This window comes from Carassius auratus, chromosome 38 (genome assembly GCF_003368295.1).
Source record: "Carassius auratus strain Wakin chromosome 38, ASM336829v1, whole genome shotgun sequence".
NCBI lineage: Eukaryota > Metazoa > Chordata > Actinopteri > Cypriniformes > Cyprinidae > Carassius > Carassius auratus.
The window spans coordinates 19,062,135-19,080,993 of record NC_039280.1 but is presented as its reverse complement, the minus strand read 5'-3'; the positions used below and the strand labels follow the sequence as shown (position 1 = coordinate 19,080,993).

The 18,859-nt window shown below is 36.5% G+C and overlaps 1 protein-coding gene across 1 annotated transcript in view; it reads right to left on the bottom strand.

Moving 5' to 3' along the window:
• Positions 1-18,859, bottom strand: part of nrg3a (neuregulin 3a) — a 305,838-nt gene that overhangs the window by 20,221 nt on the left and 266,758 nt on the right. The window contains exons 4-5 of the mRNA XM_026224577.1: positions 7,382-7,408; positions 339-441 (exon numbers count right to left, since the gene is read on the bottom strand). Of these exons, the coding sequence (XP_026080362.1) occupies positions 339-441; positions 7,382-7,408 (130 nt within the window). The remainder of the gene's footprint in view (positions 1-338; positions 442-7,381; positions 7,409-18,859) is intronic.

The window sequence follows — 18,859 nt, the reverse complement described above, 5'->3', positions numbered from 1 at the left end:
GGGAAAACAGTCTTGAGGCTGTAATGACTGTGAATAGATCTGTCTCCATTAAATAGTTGAAACGAGCCTGTAAAAGCTGAATAGTAAAAGCACCAGCAGCAGTGCATTCGATGCATGCCATGGGCCAAAAATGTTTTAATTCATTCCGGTTGGAAAGGTGGCCAGTATAGCTGTGGGTGCTTTTATGGGAAAGTAATTACGTCCACACCTCCAGTCATTATGTTTCTGGGTTTCCATAGCAGTCACTCTTTCCTCTAGCTTGTTATATTGTGCCTTTCTTTCGAATGATATGCTCTGGGGTACAGCTCAAGCTTTGATTAATTCTGAGGTCCACTTACTTGTTCCGACAGTAGAGAGCCATGCAGAGGGTGCCAAGAAAGCTGATCCCCATGGCAATACATGTGATAGACATCACATGTCTTTTGTACACCTCCTTGCTCTCTGTTGGGACGAACCAAACAAGAAGGAGAAAAAAAAAATGAGCAAAACTTTCACTGTAATACAAAAAATAAGTAGTATGCAGCACATATGAAGATGCATCTACATTGAAACAATAACATTGAGTGCAACACATCACTAAATATTTGTTGCTGTAATAGAGGTGGCCTGGAATAAGAGAATAAAACATGGCTGGTTTCACTAGCGGGAGCCTGATTTTCCAAAATGCTAGTTTGCAATGCGGCAAAACCCCCCTATGTAACTGTCAGGGAGTCGTGAAACTGAAGTGCTGAAAAGAGGCGAGTAATAGATGTTGTTATATATTTATTTATTTATTTTGTGGGGATGGATGGCACAGGACAAGTGTTCAAACCTAAATGGACACTATTAAGTGTGAAAAATAGCAGCTGTCATTTCTCATATGAAAGAGTAAATCACGCTTGTCTTCACAACTGTTAATAGGCAATCAATCAGATTATACTCAGACACAACACACTCTACAAGAGCTGCCACTAACTTCACACTGAATACACTGGAGTATAATGAATGTGTCAGCTACACGACTAGTAATAAAGCAATCTTGAGCTTTACAAGGGCAGGCTCAAAGCAGTTAACCTTTGCAGGTGAAATTAACATGGTAAAGTCATCATGGCTACCCAAAGTGATATCATACTCCCTTTAGTGCATTTCAGTAACCTCCCAAGGCAGTTATTTTATATGTTAAGTAATAGGCATACAAAAAATATACAGGTAAGTCAAGATTGTGTTTCAATAATGTTGTATTATTTTAAATCAGGAATAAAATCTGACAAAAAAGTGACATAAAAAATCAACCAATCAAAGCCAGAGTAAACTCGAACTATTATTACTATTATTATGCATTATTAAAACTATTACAGCATATAATTGCTATTATGTTTATTAAAGTTTTAGTGATTTTGTCATGTGATTTTTATTATTTTATTTATTATTTCACACTTTTTCAAATATACCAATCATACTGAGTTTACTCATTCATATTTCAATGGGTGGTCCTTCTCCTCCTCCTTATAGTGTTGCTGGTAATATAGAGAAAATAGATTATTCCAACAGTTCGGAGGTTCATATAAGTGCACTAACTTGCAGAAAAGATATTATAAATGAAAATGCAAAAACTTGTAAATCAAATCAAGCATTGCTCAGTTTTCATTATTTATATATTCATTCGTCATGCTTTATAAACTGACTTATTATTCCTATGCCATTATATGTCCATCACATAGTTAAAGTGAATGGAAACCCTGGGATACAAAAAGCATAAAGAAGGGAGGAGGAGAGATAAGAGGAGGTGGGATGTATTAGCACATCCTCTCTTTACATTCTGTGCTCTCTCCTACACATTACCTCATCCTCTTCAACATATCATTGATCCTCTCAAAGACAAGAGAGTGATGGGCAGGAAAAGTGGGATGTTATGTTAATTTATCCATTCTTTTATTCGAGTCTGTCATTAATGCCCATACGCTCTCGAAAAAATACCCAAGTCCAGCATATCTCTGTACAACGAAAAAAGGGGACATTTTATTTCTACATCGAACTGAAAACTCTGTTGCACAGAAAACCCCATTAAAGAGACCGTTTGGTTTTATATTTATGCAGTACTAAATCCAGCTAGAGCTTTTGTTTGACAAGTATTATTATTATGATGATGATTATTATTAGGATGCCCATATAAAACACTGGAATGTCGTTGGTCAGCTTCATTACTGATAGTTGAAAAACGTTTTCCACATTCTAGAAAAATAACATTTTCATAAAAGCAAATCAATGATCTCAAGTATCTAATTAGGGCAATTCCACTTATAATTGGGGAGCAACAGGTAATTTATCTCAATAACATGGTAACTGGTGTAGGGCTATGAGAAACTCAGTGTGAATAATCGAAAGGCGCCCACAGACAGAAAATGTAACCAAGACTACAAGAAGTGCATCCTTCTAATGACACCCACTGCACTCTGGATACTTCACTTTGCTTGAGACATTTTCTCAGGATTCATACATACATATACATACATACATATATATATATATATATATATATATATATATAATTTTTTTTTGCACACACACACACAGCGCGCGTGCACACACACACACACACACACACACAACCATTCAAAAGTGAAATTAATAGTTCTATTCAGCAAGGATGCATTAATCAAATTAAAAGTGACAGTATATTTTAGCATTTAAATGCTAAAAGAAAACAACTTTACATAGATGTTGTTAAAAAAATTTATAATAAATAAATTGCAGTAATATAAAAAATTCCAGTAAAAAAAAAAAATGTAAGTAGTGTTTATTTTTACAACACTGATAATGAAAAGTACTTGAGTACTCAATAATCATATAAGGAAGATTTCTGAAGGACAATATGATACTGAAGACTGGAGTAATAGATGCTGAAAATTCAGCTTTGCATCACAAGAATGAAAATAATATATAAAGTATTTGTTCAACTGAAACATTATTTATTCCACTACGCCTTTGATCATATCAACACAGTTTTTTTTAGCATAAAACCATTAACACTTTTAATGGTATTATAGAGTGCAATATAAAATCACTTTGTTTATAAAGAGACACTCCTAAATAAATAGATAAATAAATAGTCACCATACTGTATGTGTACTTTTTCAAACAATACAGATGCTCCATTGCCTTGACAGTTCTGTCTAGACTTTTATTTTTTGACATGTAATACGCACCAGTGAGTGACAGCAATACAGTGGAATCTGTTTGCTAGGTTTCTATTTTTCTCTACACATCAGTACATAGAAATCGTCTTTTTTATTTTAATTTTTTTTAAATTTTTTCTGGTTTCTGACCTGTCAGGTCAGAAAGTAAACAGAAGTATGGTATTTTTCAGATGTCACACTTGCAAATTAATCAAGTTTTTAGCAGAGGTACCAGGCATGTTCTGAGCTAGCCATGATTGCCTAATAACCATGACTGAAATGCATAATGATTAAGACACCTGCTATTTTAGTGGTGATGCAGGCATCTCATAGACACAAAAAAACTTTTGACCCCTTTCATATACACACACAACTTCCAAACATAAGATTTCTATAACCTTCACAGAGAATACATGATTTCCCCCACTTGATTTTTAACTACAAAACCATCCACTGTAGGGGTTTACTATGTATATATAAAAGATCCATTCACTAAACATTTGGTCATATTAGAGCAAACTGTGTATTATTCATGAAACACCCACAATCCAATGTAGAATGTAAATCTGTAAATGTAAATTAACCAATTATTCTTTTCTGTGCAAACATTTATCTTTTCTATGCAAATGAGACTTATTATAGAATGCATGCTATTTGCCTGCCATAATTAACACTGTATTTTAACTTTACATTTTTATTTAGAAAATACATTTGTGTACAATTTCTTGCAATCATGGCAGCAGTAATATTATATATATATATACTGTATGGAGAAGATCTCTATAACTGATATATCCAGACACGAGTTACTGTATTACAGCTGTGTAGCAATGTACTGTAGCAATGCTATAGTTCCAGCAAACTATGCCAGTCAAGCAAACAGCACCCAGCCCTAATTATTTTTTTTATGCTTTTTTACTGATTTTAATAATTCTTTCAGTGAAAAGAGTGTGAACAGCACATACAAACCAATGGTGAAATTAACAGGCTTTAGAATTGACCCACAATAAGTCAAACTGTAGAATATACATACACAACATACACAACAAGACTGAACTGTAGCATGATTTCTTAAGTAAGCAGATAAGATACAATAAAGAGTCTATTTACTACTTACTCTGCAAAGAAAAATATCCTGTCAGTTCAGAGCTCAACAATGAGGACGGCTCACTTAATCTTCATCTTACATTTGTTGATCTTGTTCATGTTTTTATGCATTGAAAAGTAAATGAAAAAATTGAATTTTACTGATTTAAACTTATCACCAAGGTAACAATTTCTAGATAGATAACAAATTCATTATAAATAAATCAATGTTGTGCATCACGTGACATAATATGCCATAGCTTAAAGAGTAACTAAACCCTAAACCAACTTTTTTTAGTTAATGATCTGTAAGAATGGGGCTTTATTAGTGCTGTTCATTGTTTCGAGTAACTTTTTTGACATTTGAGTATAAAGTGTTTTAATTCTACAATATATGGTGTAAAAACGTCTGAGTGCGGCCCTCTTCAGGTTGAACGTTGGCTACTGCAGTTGATTTTTCCTATTGGATGTTGCGGTGGCAAGTGACGTAAGCGGTGGCAGGTGACGTAAGCAGTTTCCAGCTCACCACGCCCCTTGGTACGAGCTACCACGGCCTTGGCAGTATAAAACCATCTTGTTCCGTCAAATAACTGTAGTGAGTCAGGAGTTGGAATTGTGAGTAATGAAAACGACCAGGATAGACTATTATAGCATCTATTTAGCATAGCAATTATATATTTATTTAGATCTTTATGTTAGCGTAGATTTTTCTGTATTTAGTACAGTGGTCAGGATTGTATGTAGGTGTGTTGCTGGTTGTGACAGAACTGCTGGACTGCATAGTTTTCCAGCAGACTTTAAAATTAGGCGCCAGTGGTTGCATTCACTTGGCCTGGAAGACTGTGAGTTCCCGCCTAGAGCTGGAGTGTGCAAACTGCATTTTACACGGGATTGCTTCTCCAACGCAGTGGAGGTGGAAATGGGCTTCTCCACACAGCTCGCGCTGAAAAGCGACGCGATGCGGGAGTTAAGACCGCAGTTTGAGCCAGTTGCTCGAATTGATATGAACAGACACCTCGACATCCTCCACTTCAGGAGAAGGTAGGGAGAAAAGTCCTTTACTTCAAATGATCGCTCTGTTGCAAAGCTACTTGCGTCATTACAGTCACTGTCCATTTTAGCGTCTCTGACAGCAGCTGTCAATCAATCCCCGCCCTCGGTTCGTCCCCTCTATCTCCGCTGTGATCTGCCCACTTTTCAGCATTTTTCAAATATTGTCAGTCGGTGGAGTCAGGCTCTGACCAGGGGTTTAGTTACCCTTTAAATTGAAAGGAATTTCCTTTATTTTGTTTGTTTGTTTTAAAGAAAACTTTCTTTCTGGCTAGTATAGTCCACATTTCTTTTCCCCTAGGCAGGACAAGTAAAAATCAGAGGCTGAACAATGTGGTGTATTCATGAACTCACATGTTCTGACCTATTTAGGTGTGCAGCACTCATTTTATCTACCTAAAATTAGAAATTTTTTTACATTTTCATTCTCATCTCATGAGACATTTTGCCTTTTTTCTATACTTTTACTTGTGTCATCTCCTATGTTCACTAAAGGGAAAGCCAAGCTCAGTATGTGGTCTTAAAAGGCCTGCAGGAATCCCTCTACTCTCTTTCATCGATGTAGTCCACTCTTTTCCGTTGCCGTTAAGAGGAAGTGACACTAACTTCACAGGAATCATTCTGAGCTCTGAGTGCGTACATGGCAACTATCAAACCACACATAGAAAATAAATGCTTAAACGAAGTCTTGAACAAGCGATCACACTCGCAGCTGTGTGAGATAAAGCAAGGCATGAAAGCACATCTCAGCCTTAATAATGTTCATTTTTGCAGACTGCAGAATCCAAAACACTTAGGCCCTGTCTCAAATCACACACTTTATGTGGTCTCACAGTTCATGATGTCCACAAGGCTGTGGGGTGCCCTATTTTACATTCAATAATTCAGAATTTAATAGATAAACAGAGAGACAGATAGATAAAAAGTGTTGAGCCCATTGAAACTACCAACTCAGTCATTCACTTGAAATTAAATCAGGTTGGCATCTCTGACAGCTCTCAACTTGTCAGAAGTGAGTGCATCTATCTTGCCGAGTTTGGCTGGACAAAAAGAAAAAAGGAAAAACAATTGGGATCCAGATATCAAAGTTAGTGAAGAGCTGGCTCCTCTCAATCAGGAAACTTCTGGAAGAGGACTGCTACAGGCCTTAGCAATGGAAATTGGAAATCAACGTGAACAAAATCCATCTGCCTGTGACCCTTCCTTGTTCATTGATCTACAGCTCTGGGAATCAAGGCACAAGGTGATGACGCATTAAATTTGTATGAAATGCCTCTTAATAATTTGGTTATTAAGAATGTGGAGTAGTTCGATTAGATTATTTGATGCAAACAGTAAAATGTGTATTTGTGCAAAAATAAATATTCATGATTGCATACGCCTACATATGCAATGTCAAATGCACAAACCACAAAAGTGTTACAGACACTGAGACTGGTACCTTTTGAACCTGTGCCAACAATCTGAATTCACCCTCACTGTCTCCTGTCACTGTTCTTTCAACATTTCAATGCCGTTTCCAAGGAGACCAAAGAGCATTGGAATTCTGCAGTGGAATGCAGGCAAGTGATTGGAAGAGAGGGAAGAGTAGTTTAAGAGTAAATGAAAGGCAGTGACATGAAACCTATGATCTCAACCGTGTGCATTTATAATTTGCTCTCTGTTACTAATCTCTGACCACAAACTGCACAGGGTGGTTATTTGATACAAAACTAGTTTAATTACATATGCCCTGCACCGCCATGCTTTGGTAAATAGCACAATAACTTCTAGTCCTGTCAAATGTGAATGAAGCAACCTTGGGCTTCAAATATTACATCTCTACAAATGTGAATGCATTCATGACGACTCTGGGGATATCTTCATAAGAGTTGTTTGTTGTGAAGAGTCAAGAAGGGAAAACAACATTTTAGCCCACATAGAGTGCACAGTCAAAAGAAATAACAGGAACGTTCACATTCAAACACATGCAATGAAAAGAAAAGCATGGCTGCACAAAGCAGATGCACAGCCGCCTCGGCACATACAGTATAAACTCTGTAACCATGATTCATCGCTCAGCCAATAAGAAAATGCTTTCTTTTTCTTACCCATGAACTCAATGCCCAAGTGATCCACTGCTCCAGCGAAGATAGAAGAGGGCAGCATTAAAGGAGAAGGGAGGGAGGAAAGAGAGGAGAGAGAAAAAAGATTTTAGAGACACTCGTTGTGTGCATTCTATTCTCATTGCATGCACAGATATTGTGGGATACTATTTATGTAAGAGAGTACTGTGATAGCTATTTGTGTGTGCAACTTGCTCAGAAAATGTATGTTTTATTATGTAAAATAAAACCATGGCTGAAATCTTGAGCGAGTTTAGCATTTGCCGATAAAACAATACTATAGATTGCTCATCTGTAATTGTGGATCCATGTATGCAGTTCATTCCAAAATATATTATATTCGTGAAGGATTTCTGTGCTTTGGATAAGAATGCAGACCAGCAGGTTATAGCAAAAAGGCAAAATTAAATAATTTTATTTATTAGTTTGTTTTGTTATATTATTTATCAGCAAAATCATTATCAACATCAACAAAAAAATAATGTCCAAGGCAATAGCAAACAATGAGAGTCAATGATCAAAACACTAAGGCAAGGCAAAACTAGGAAACTTGGAAAACAAGGAACTACTGTACACAAAACAACTAATATGAGGCAGCTGTGAACTGATGAGGTCACAGGTCAATTTAGCTCAAAGGGAATCAATTAATAATTTAAAGGGAATTTGAACAGAATCACTGTTTCACGGCTGGTCACTGAGACGCGCCTGCGATTCAGTGAACGAGCCGTTTAACATCAAATCTGCGCCGGATACTAATATCCAAACTATAGTGAAACACTATCAATTAGCACAGTAACAGGATCGTCAGTTTAAGACATTAACTTGTAAGCACAAAACACAAGATACTTCTCTTTTCCATATGAATAAGGCTTTATTAGATCAATCTAAGACATATAAACTAATCTAACACATAAACGCACACACACACACATTCACACAACTTGCAGGAAGATATAAAGTTAGGGAAAGATGAGTTTAAGAGAATGGAAATATGGAATCCCAAGTTTACAGCAATACGTTAAATTGCATAGACATGAGCAACCATCAATCACTTAATTAACGCTCGCATTGAGTTCCTCAATGGGGTTAAAATTATATTAGATACACCAGCACAACAAATATCTGGGGATACATTGCCTTCGTTTCCTGTGAAAGGGACTCCCGTTGAAAGGGGTATCCCGGTGTCGCTGATTGGCTGGAAGTTCAGTAGTGGCTGAAGTGACGTCTTGGGAAGCCCGTAGTTGTTGGGCGTTGGCTGAAGGTGCAGAGTCTTGTGCGCTGGTTGAAGTTGAACGGGCACCCGAGGTCAGGCGTCGGAGACTCGACATTACAAAACTTAACTCAGAACACGAAACTCTCGAACGGAAAAGAAAATAAATAAAGTTTGACGAGACTAGGTTGTGTTCCTTCTCATCGTGGCTAAGTAGCAGCAGGTGTGCAGGCTGAAGCACGCTGCAACCGCGCTCAAAGAACAGTGATGACTAAACAGCATGGCTAGAAGCTAAAAGCTAAAGCTAGGTAGCAAAGCTACAAGCTAAAAGCTAAGAGCAGGCTAAAATGACTAATAGCAGCAGCATAGCTAGAGTGTCCAAAGTATTTAACTCGCCTGTTGGCCACACCTCAAATGTTGTCTTGACCAATCAGATATTGTCTTGGCTCGGGGTATCATAAATCATATGTTTATCTTACCAAGCATGTGGTCCGAATTTTCTTGCTCTTGCAGGGTATAATTTTGGACATGATTCCTTTAACACGAATATGATATATGTGACAAATAAATGATTGTCAGGGCTATTTCAATGAAAGTAGATTCAATCACACACATACCAGACATGACTATGTATCCCTAAGCTATCCCATAGTTATTAAAAAAAACATACACAATAAGTGATTATAACATGATAGTCAAATGTGTGGGTTACACATAAATGAATATGGGGTGAAGCGATGGACTGATTAATTTATAAGTCTTTTTGAGTTCATTCTGGTCCATATATCTGTACAAAAGCAGTTTCTTTGCCATTCTCTGACAAAGGGATGTTCTGTGAAGACAGAGGTTTAAAGCCCTTCCCCCTTAGGAATTTCAGTCTGGTTTTGCTAGGTGGGGGGAAGTGAATGGAAGTGTTTAACTCATGGGTTTCCATGTGATGTCCAGCGTTGCATTTCAATTACGAACAACAAATTTGACACCAAATTTCTCTTCTTCGAATTGAAATTGTAAATAATTGTTCTAGTGGTGTTAATGTTGAAAGCTGTTATGTGAACAAGTTGGTTGGTCATCTTGCTTGGTTCTTGTGGCACTAGAACTGATTTATGACTTCCTGAGGAATTCGGCTCGTGTTTCAATGCACAGCTTTGATAGACTCTTTAATTTGTCTGGTTCAACTCATTTCTGTTACATGAGTACTGATGAGTCTGTACAATGGATTGTGGGAAATGGAGTCCTGAGTGAATGGCAAGGCACAGAATGGAGTTTGTAAGTAAAACACAAATAATTTCTTAATATCTTACAATATTGCTTTAGGCATAGAATAGTTTTAAGACTATTTAGATACATTTTCTGTAAAACAATGCATACACTAAAAACAAACAAACAAACAAACAAAAAAAAAAGTATTCAGGATGCAAGTTGATGTATTAAGTTGAGAAATCACTGATTTCATGATATTGTTGCAAGTGCTCCAAGCAAAGAAACTGAGCATATTTTAATATCTCTTGTAAATCAAGCCGCAGGAATACATCTTCATTCTGCCAGAGAATTCCCAGGAGCTCAGGAAATGGAAGCTGTGCTCCTTCAGGTATGCTCTGTCGCAGATTTAAGAGTGCATGACATTTATTTTTGCCACTTTAATGCAGTGGTGTAAACAGTATGAAGTCAGAATACAAGACTTTATCTCCTGAGGATCTGCGAATGTGTTGACAGCAGTAGGATAAGAACCGAAGCTCTTACACAAAGACAAATATAGATACCATTTCTATGCTCTTTGGTCAGACTGTAAGATTTTACTACATTTATTATTCATGAGAACATATTCATCTCCTTCTTCCTCAGTGTTCCGTCAAATTGTGCTAATTTGACTCAGGGAGTTTGGATGATTGTAAAAGGCTCTATAAAAGATGTTGCTTCAAGTGTAAAGATTCAAAACCTCCCACCTGAATATGAAATCTGACAGGAAAATGATGGCATAGTTAAATTTGGAAGGGAACGGTAGTTGCAGTCAAGATGTATGTGTGTTTGGTGCCCTTGGGAGTCTGTATTTAAAAATGCCAACAAACTTATCAAATTTCCCTCAGAATCTCTTCAAAAACTGTCAGCATCCACAACAGAAATAAACATAACCTGTAGGTGTGCAACTCTCTATAACATAACACCGTAAACTGTCCACAGTGAGATGCTCTTCCATCCATAACAAACACAGGGCTTTTTTGCATCATTGGCTCTGTGCCGACGATTCTGACCTATCCAGGAAGCGATATGGCTGGAGCGTATAGTAGTGGCTGTGCCTTGATGTCATAATGTGAGTAAAGACAGACTGTGAGGCAGGTGCAGACTGTGGGGTTTCAAACCCATTTACTTCCCCTATTCAAATGCACACATGCAGATGGATCCAAAAATAAGACCTTCTACCTGTCCGGAGCTGCTTGTTTAAAGCTATGAGCCTTTGGGGAGGTTTTCTCCTTCTAAACTGCCATCAAAACAACCAAGGACTCAAACACCCTAATTGCACACCTTCTGTTACTGGCTACTCAGAATAAATGCCCACCACTTGACATGTTTTACCATAAGTGGCTCATATATTACAGTACCCAATCGCTGATTTTACACACTGCTCAGTATCTCAGATGAGATCAGTTGTGTCCCTGAGACAGGAAGGGAGACGGACAAGGCTACTGATGCTTCTCTTGTCGTCCTTGAGAAAACACTTATATTAAACTGCATCAGCCACAGGATCACTGAAAATGTGCCTTAAATTGTGCTTACTGTCCCCTGAAGTCGACCTGGGACGAGGGCTAGCAATGAACCATAAATCTGACTGAATGAGACTGTCTCAGGTATTTATCTGTCCTACCGTGGAGGAAGTTTAAACACTCTTTCTGGAACTCGGCAGTGTCTGTCTCTCTATCAAGGAGATTTGGAATGATTGTACTCGCTTTTTCTAAATGTAATTGCACCCTATAGCCTTGTAATGCCTTGTAAATCATGAGGCTTAGTGCTATGCAACATAAGAATAAATACAGCAAAACTAATGCTGAGAATTATGATACTGTTTTTCCTTTTTTTTTGGCTGGCAACCATTGTAGTTGTCTGCAGGTTTTTTTCCGCTTTGCCCTAATAGAGAGAAACCCAGTCTTAAACAGATTTATTCCTGGTGCCTTCAAAATATCCACACAACTTTTACATTCCTAGGTCACTTTTAACCCAACTTAGCAAATATACATAATTTAATATTGTATTTGATTAATAATTTCTTAGCATCATGTATATATTCAAAGAGTTTTTTTATTTTTATTATTATTTTTTTTTAAGTTGATGGTGCAATTAATACATTAATCACTATTTTATTAATTAACATTTTTTGAATTTCTTTATAATTTGAAAGGATTCATGAACTACAGCAAAAGTACTATGATGAATGAAAAACGTTTTGTCGTATGAACTTCGTTGAGTTCATGGCCTGTAAACTTTGAATTATGAACATCAAACTTATAACAAACACTTGCAATCATATAGGTCAATTCAGTTAAATCCCTGCTTTGAGTACTACTATAGAATGTGTGATCAATCCGAATTTAGAGACCAATCAGAACTTAGAGATGGAATTATCTTACGTATTCTAAGAGCTAGAGAACTAAAAATTAAATACATCTAGTATCTAGTAAGTCCAGTTTTAGATAGAGAGAACATAACCTCCAATCTAGGTCTGTAAGAGCTGATAAGGGGCATGGTTGAAGGGTCGCAACATTCCCAATCACAAGATGATATCGCTTTATCTCGAGAAGGACACCTTTCAAGATCTTTGCTTTGCAGTGGAGAACTTGACATCTCATCAAAAAAATAAAATCAGCCTTGGAGTTGGGGGATGTGACGAGGGTGTCTTGTCACTATCCTCCTTACTCTCACTCATCAAGCAGAGATGTGTCCTTCAGAGTTCTTGAACCATGTCCTTGATTGTGCCCTTCTAAGTGTTCCCAGTCTCTCTCTCTCCCACACACACACACACACACACACATACACACACAAAGACCCAATCACTGAGTTTAAATCAACTACTGTAGGAAGGCGTTTCATTTCTTCCCTTTCATTTCTCTTTTATTTTGTCAGCAGACAGACACACTTCCACTGACATCTCCCTGTCAGAAATAAGATGGATTCCATTTTTCCTGTGGATTCCATTTTGCCAGTCCCAGACAAATGTTATGCGCTGTCACTTTCAGAATCTTAAAGATGTAACTTGAATATGAAAATGAATACATTATTTACTTCAAATACTCTGTGATGTTCAATAGTGTGCACTGATCATCTCCTTCTTTCTGTTATTAAAAGAATCTGTATCACAGATTTAACAAAAATATTAAGCAGCAAAACTATTTACAACATTGTTAATAAGAATAAATGTTATTAAAAGCAAATCAGAATGTTAGAAAGATTTTCGAAGGATCATGTGACACGGCCGACTAAAAATGATGAAAATTAATAGGATTTCTCTTAAAGCTATGATTTTCACTTATAAATGATTAAAATAGAAAGCTGGTACATTTCAATATTATTTCACAATGTTACTGTTTTTGGATGTATTTTTGATCAAACGTTGCCTTGGTGAGAATCAGAGACAACCAGGAAAAAATAAAGTGGTCAACCAAAAATATAAAAGCAGTAACACTTCCACTGCAGAGAACACAACTTCTTATAATGGGAGCGATTTAGTGTTATCGCATTGTGATGCACCACTTGCATCCAGTGGAGACACATTTTCAGCCTGTAAAATTATTTTTTGTATCCAACCATAAACTTTAACACAGTGTACAGCTGCTCATTCTACTCAAACCTGAGAGTCGCCACATTTCATTATGTGGCTATTTGAAATCTAACATAAGAGAAAATTTACAGCTCTTGCACAGAAGTTCCTACAAAACAGAAATTCCAGAAATAGACTTTAATATCTGAGTGGGCTGTTGTTGCTTTCATTATCTTCAGTATCACCTGTTCAACACAAATGCTCACTGGCTCATTAAAAGTTTCTGTGTCTGTGCTCAAAGAAAATGGGACTAAAGAAACACGTTGAGCAGAAGTTAAATACTGGCCATGATGGTCTGAGCATATCAAACAACCCTCTCACCTCGCAGGGGTCATGAACGAAGCTAACGTGTCTGTACTAGCCTGTATGACACAGGAAAGAAAGTGAAAATAGAAAGGCAACTGTTTTTTTTTTCTCTCCACTATTTTCTAAACTCTTTTCAGATATTGACAGCAATTTAAGACATCCACACGCAGCGAGAGTACAATGAGAGGAATAAAAGATGCAAAGCACAAAGAAACAATCAAATGAGATCATAGGATAAGAAAGGAAAATCTTCCTGTGAGTAAAATACAAAGCAGGATAACAGGAAGGAGGACAGGAATTTGGCTGAATGTCCTCTGATCTTCTGTGAGAAGTGTTCTGCTTTTCTACACTGACATTCTCTGTGATGTGATGGTGAATGAAAGAACAAATTTCCTCAGCCAGATGGCAGCAAACTCCCTGAGCTCCAACTAGAAGGTCCTGTAATGCACATTCTGCTCACTGTGATGGGTGAATTAGACGGCTGATTAGATCTATGGGTTCTTTACACTTCATTGCTTAACTTATTTTAACATTTCCAGTGGAACAGAATACACAGGAACAGAAAATGCTTCATGGATTTTCTTTGATAAAAAATTTTTAATGTTTATAACAGAATGCTTAATGTTTTTTTTTTGCTATATATATATATATATATATATATATATATATATATATATATATATATATATATATATATATATATATATATATATACATATTTTAGCAGTTATTACTCCAGTCTGCTGATATGCTGATTGGGTTCTCAAGAAACATTCATTATTATTATAAATGTTGATATCAGTTGTGCCATCTAATATTTTTGTGGAAACCATGCAATTTTTTCAAGATTTTTTATGAATTGAAAATACATATTTTATAATATTATAAAATATGTGTATTTATTGGAATATTTGATTAGTTTAATGTATCCTTGCGAATTAGAAGTGTACATTTATTTTTAAATGCTAGGTTACATATTGCAATATTTTATATTATATATATATATATATATATATATATATATATATATATATATATATATATCCAGCTTTTATATTCAAATATATTAAAATATATTAAAACAAAGAAAAAAAATTATATAAATATATCACAATTTTTCCATTATTATTGTATTTTTAACCAAATAAATGCAGACTTGGTGAGCTTAACAAAGTTTGAGAGAGATGTTTACTAAACAATATTATTTAGTGAGTCAAGATAGTGAAAAGTGAGCTTCAAAAACAGCTGAGGCAGCTCTCTGTCTAGGTTAACTCCCAGTGCACCGCAAGTCATGAATTATATCTCTGAGTCTATAAAACACAAAACAGCCATTTCTAGGATTTGATTTAAGTATGATTTATGCAGTGGTTGTGTCAGAATCTAATCTTATCTTTGAGCAATACAACTCAATGGGGCTTAATGAGACCCCACAGAGCGACTGTTCATTGCTAGCTCAACGCTTTACCTATCTGCAGGACCTTTACAATAAAACTAAAGACATTCCTGCACTCCTGATCCGAAAAGAAAGATTTAAATGAACCCACGATAGACCATAAGCTCTCTACCCATAGACAGCCTGAGGCTTCAAACGACCAGCTGAACCCCATTTACTTACACCAACAGCATCATAGTCAATGGCTGGATGAGTTTTGGATGCATATGTGCATGTGAGCTTTCACATGTGAGTGGGTGGCTTTTTTTAGATTCACATCTAAAGCAGAGAAAGCCCCTGAGCAGTCTCAGAGTCATTCAGTTGTTCATCCCTGGAATACTCCACCAGAATGTTTTAGCCCAACATTAATTAGTTGTAGATTTAAAGATACACTAAAAGCTTAGGAAGCAATGCATAGATTAACATGAGATAAAATGTTGCAGGCTAAGTGATTATTCATGATGAAGAATACTGTGCATAACATAATGAAAATTCCAATATTACAACCACTTCTGCTACATTTTCACTAAGACTAAATGTGAGCGAATTCATTTCCAAACCTGATTTATAAGAGTTACAAATGTGCGCTCATCTATAAATGTCACATGCATGATAAATTGGGGGTTTCCTTGTGAAGATGACATGGTGTAAAGACAGTAAATGGGTTTTCTCTCTCTTTCCTACACAAAGACATGCAAAGGTCGCCCCTGGTCTTTATCTGATCACCCCCTCCTGTCCATTCCTCCTCTACGCAGTGGAGTGTTAATGGAAAATGTAATGGATATCTTCAAGATGGTCTGCAGACTTCAGATGTCCAGTTGGGTTCCTGCTCCAAAATAAGCAACATGATCGTTTTTATGAGATCTGTCATTTTAAGGATGATCATAAACTACAATCACACTCTAAAAGAAAATGGATAATAACAAAGCCTAATCAAATATCTCCACATCCAATACAGCTGCTTCCTTCTCATAAATGTTGGAAATGTCTTATTTGCTCATAATCTTGCAGCTTGTGCATAACAACATGTACTATTGTGCTGTAATCTTTTTCAATACTCTTGTGCAAGCCTCAGATAAGTACAGTACTACATTATTATGTTTGAGATTGGCAACAATACTGATTCAGAGATTGTTCTCATCTAGTCTTCACTGCATTATTCATTGTCTGCCAATATAATAACTTTAGTGATATGAGGCATTTGGGATACGACATCAGCTCTCATCACACCAAGAAAACCTGCTGGCAAAGGTACACCTACAGTTTTACATTCAGGATCAATTAACAAATAAAAAACTGGAAGAAATATCTCTCTATATTCAAATTTCACTGGATTTTCTTGCCCTTTACTCTAAAATACGCAATAATTACAAGTGAAAAACATCAGAAATGGTCACGCTGGGCTGGCTGAGCGGTCACAGCTGGACAGAAAAAGTCAGAGATTAAAGTAAGCTCCTGAAAGGCAAGCCACAATGTTCACCCAAAACCCCCACCTGCTTTTACTGAGAATGCCACCGAATTTCACACACAGACTTCGTGGCTCCAAAAAAAGAGAGAGTGTGAGAAATAGAGGATGACAGAGAGAAAGAGTGAGACGGTGAAAGACTTTGTGAAATGGAGATGTAAACACTAACAAAAAAGCTTTTTCACACCAGATGCAAACATATTCTAGTGAAATATGTAAGGTTTTCTCAACACTTTTAGTTCTATGATACAAGTTCCAAGATACATATGACCCACAAAACCTCACCCTTGCACAGCATTAAGCTATAGCCTCACAGACAGTAAATTAAGTTGTAAAATATAGGAAAACAGTTTGCCAATTGTACAATTATTGACTCTGTAACTGTAATAAATAATTTGGGCATCCCTTCATTGGCACTCATTCTGTCTAATGGGAAGATTGAGGGTTGTGTGTCGCACTCCAGCTTGTCAAAGCACGACATGATAATTAAAAGCGTATTCATCTCATCTCCGCTGTTATGTCCAACTTGGAACAATGTTTGGTCCTGCAATATAATGTAATCAAGAGCGCTGAATCCTGCTTTACACAAATAAGTGCCAGCAAATGGTACACACAGCTTAAGAACATTCAGTCAGTGACACTTGCGCATATTTATATTTTGTTGCACCCTGTGAGATGGTGTGTTTGGACCTTTGCATCAACACCCACACACTTACAGTACACACACACACTTGCATTTGTGGTTTTCGGGAACTCTCTATACGGTGTAACTGTAAAAACTGTATTTCCTATTGCCCTACACCAACCCTACACCTAAACATACCCCTTACAGAAATCTACTGACAATTTTTGAGTTTCATAAAACACTGTTTTGTAAGCCTTTTGTTTTACGCGGACACAGGAAGTGTCCTCATAAGCCATGTTTATGTTGTAGTACCCAAGTAATTATGTGTGTTCCCATACACCATATGTACCAGTACACACACACACACACACACACACGCACACACACACTTTGCAAAATAATATTTAAATAAACAAATTATTCAAATTAAATGTATTTAATCTTGCAGAATTTTGCCAAATTTAAAATGAGTTAATTTAATGCCAAGGCAAATGAAAAGCTTTTCCATTTAAAACTACTAAACTGATTTTTAAACAATCATTTTTAATTAAATTAATTACATGACAATTACTGTGTATTTGTAATATGCACACCATGTGTCTATGAAGTTTCAGCTCAAAATACCCCGCAGTTCATTTATTATAAGACCTGGAAAATGTCATTTTTGGGTCTAAAAGAAAAAGCTGTTTTGGTTTCACTTGAAATGCAAATTAGCTGCATATTCCTGCCCCGTCTTTAGAAGAGGGTGTAGTGGTTACGTCTCTGCTTTGTATGCCTACAGCAATAAACAACTGATAGAAGCAACATGACTGACTGGTCCCCTTCTATTTTCAATAAACATGTTGCCCCTTGGTAATATTATTAGAAAATACCGAATTAGCTTCCACTGTTATGCTGATGATACTCAGCTATATATCTCAACGAGACCAGATGAAACTTCTCAATTATCTAAGCTAACAGAGTGTGTTAAAAATGTAAAAGATTGGATGACAAATAATTTTCTCCAATTAAATTCGGATAAGACAGAGATTAATTATTGGACCAAAAAACACCACACAGAATCTTGTAGATTACAATCTGCAACTGGACGGATGTACTGTTACTTTCTCTGTTACTGTTACTTTCTACTTTTCTCAGTCAGAAATCTGGGTGTCACATTAGACAGCAATTTGTCTTTTGAAAATCATATTTCCAATGTTACAAAAACTGCATTCTTCCATCTTAGAAACATTGCCAAGCTACGAAACATGTTATCTGTTTCTTATGCAGAAAAGCTAGTTCATGCATTTATGACCTCTAGACTGGACTATTGTAATGCACTTCTAGGTGGTTGTCCTGCTTCGTCAATAAACAAGCTACAGGTAGTCCAAAAACGCAGCAGCTAGAGTCCTTACCAGGTCAAGAAAATATGATCATATTACCCCAATTTTACAGTCTCTGCACTGGCTACCTATTAAGTTCTGTATCAGTTACAAATTATCATTACTTATCTAGGCCCTAAATGGTTTAGCTCCTGCGTACCTAACTAGCCTTCTACCACACTTCAACCCATCACGCTCCCTAAGGTCACAAAATGCTGGACGTTTGGTAGTTCCTAGGATTGCAAAGTCCACTAAAG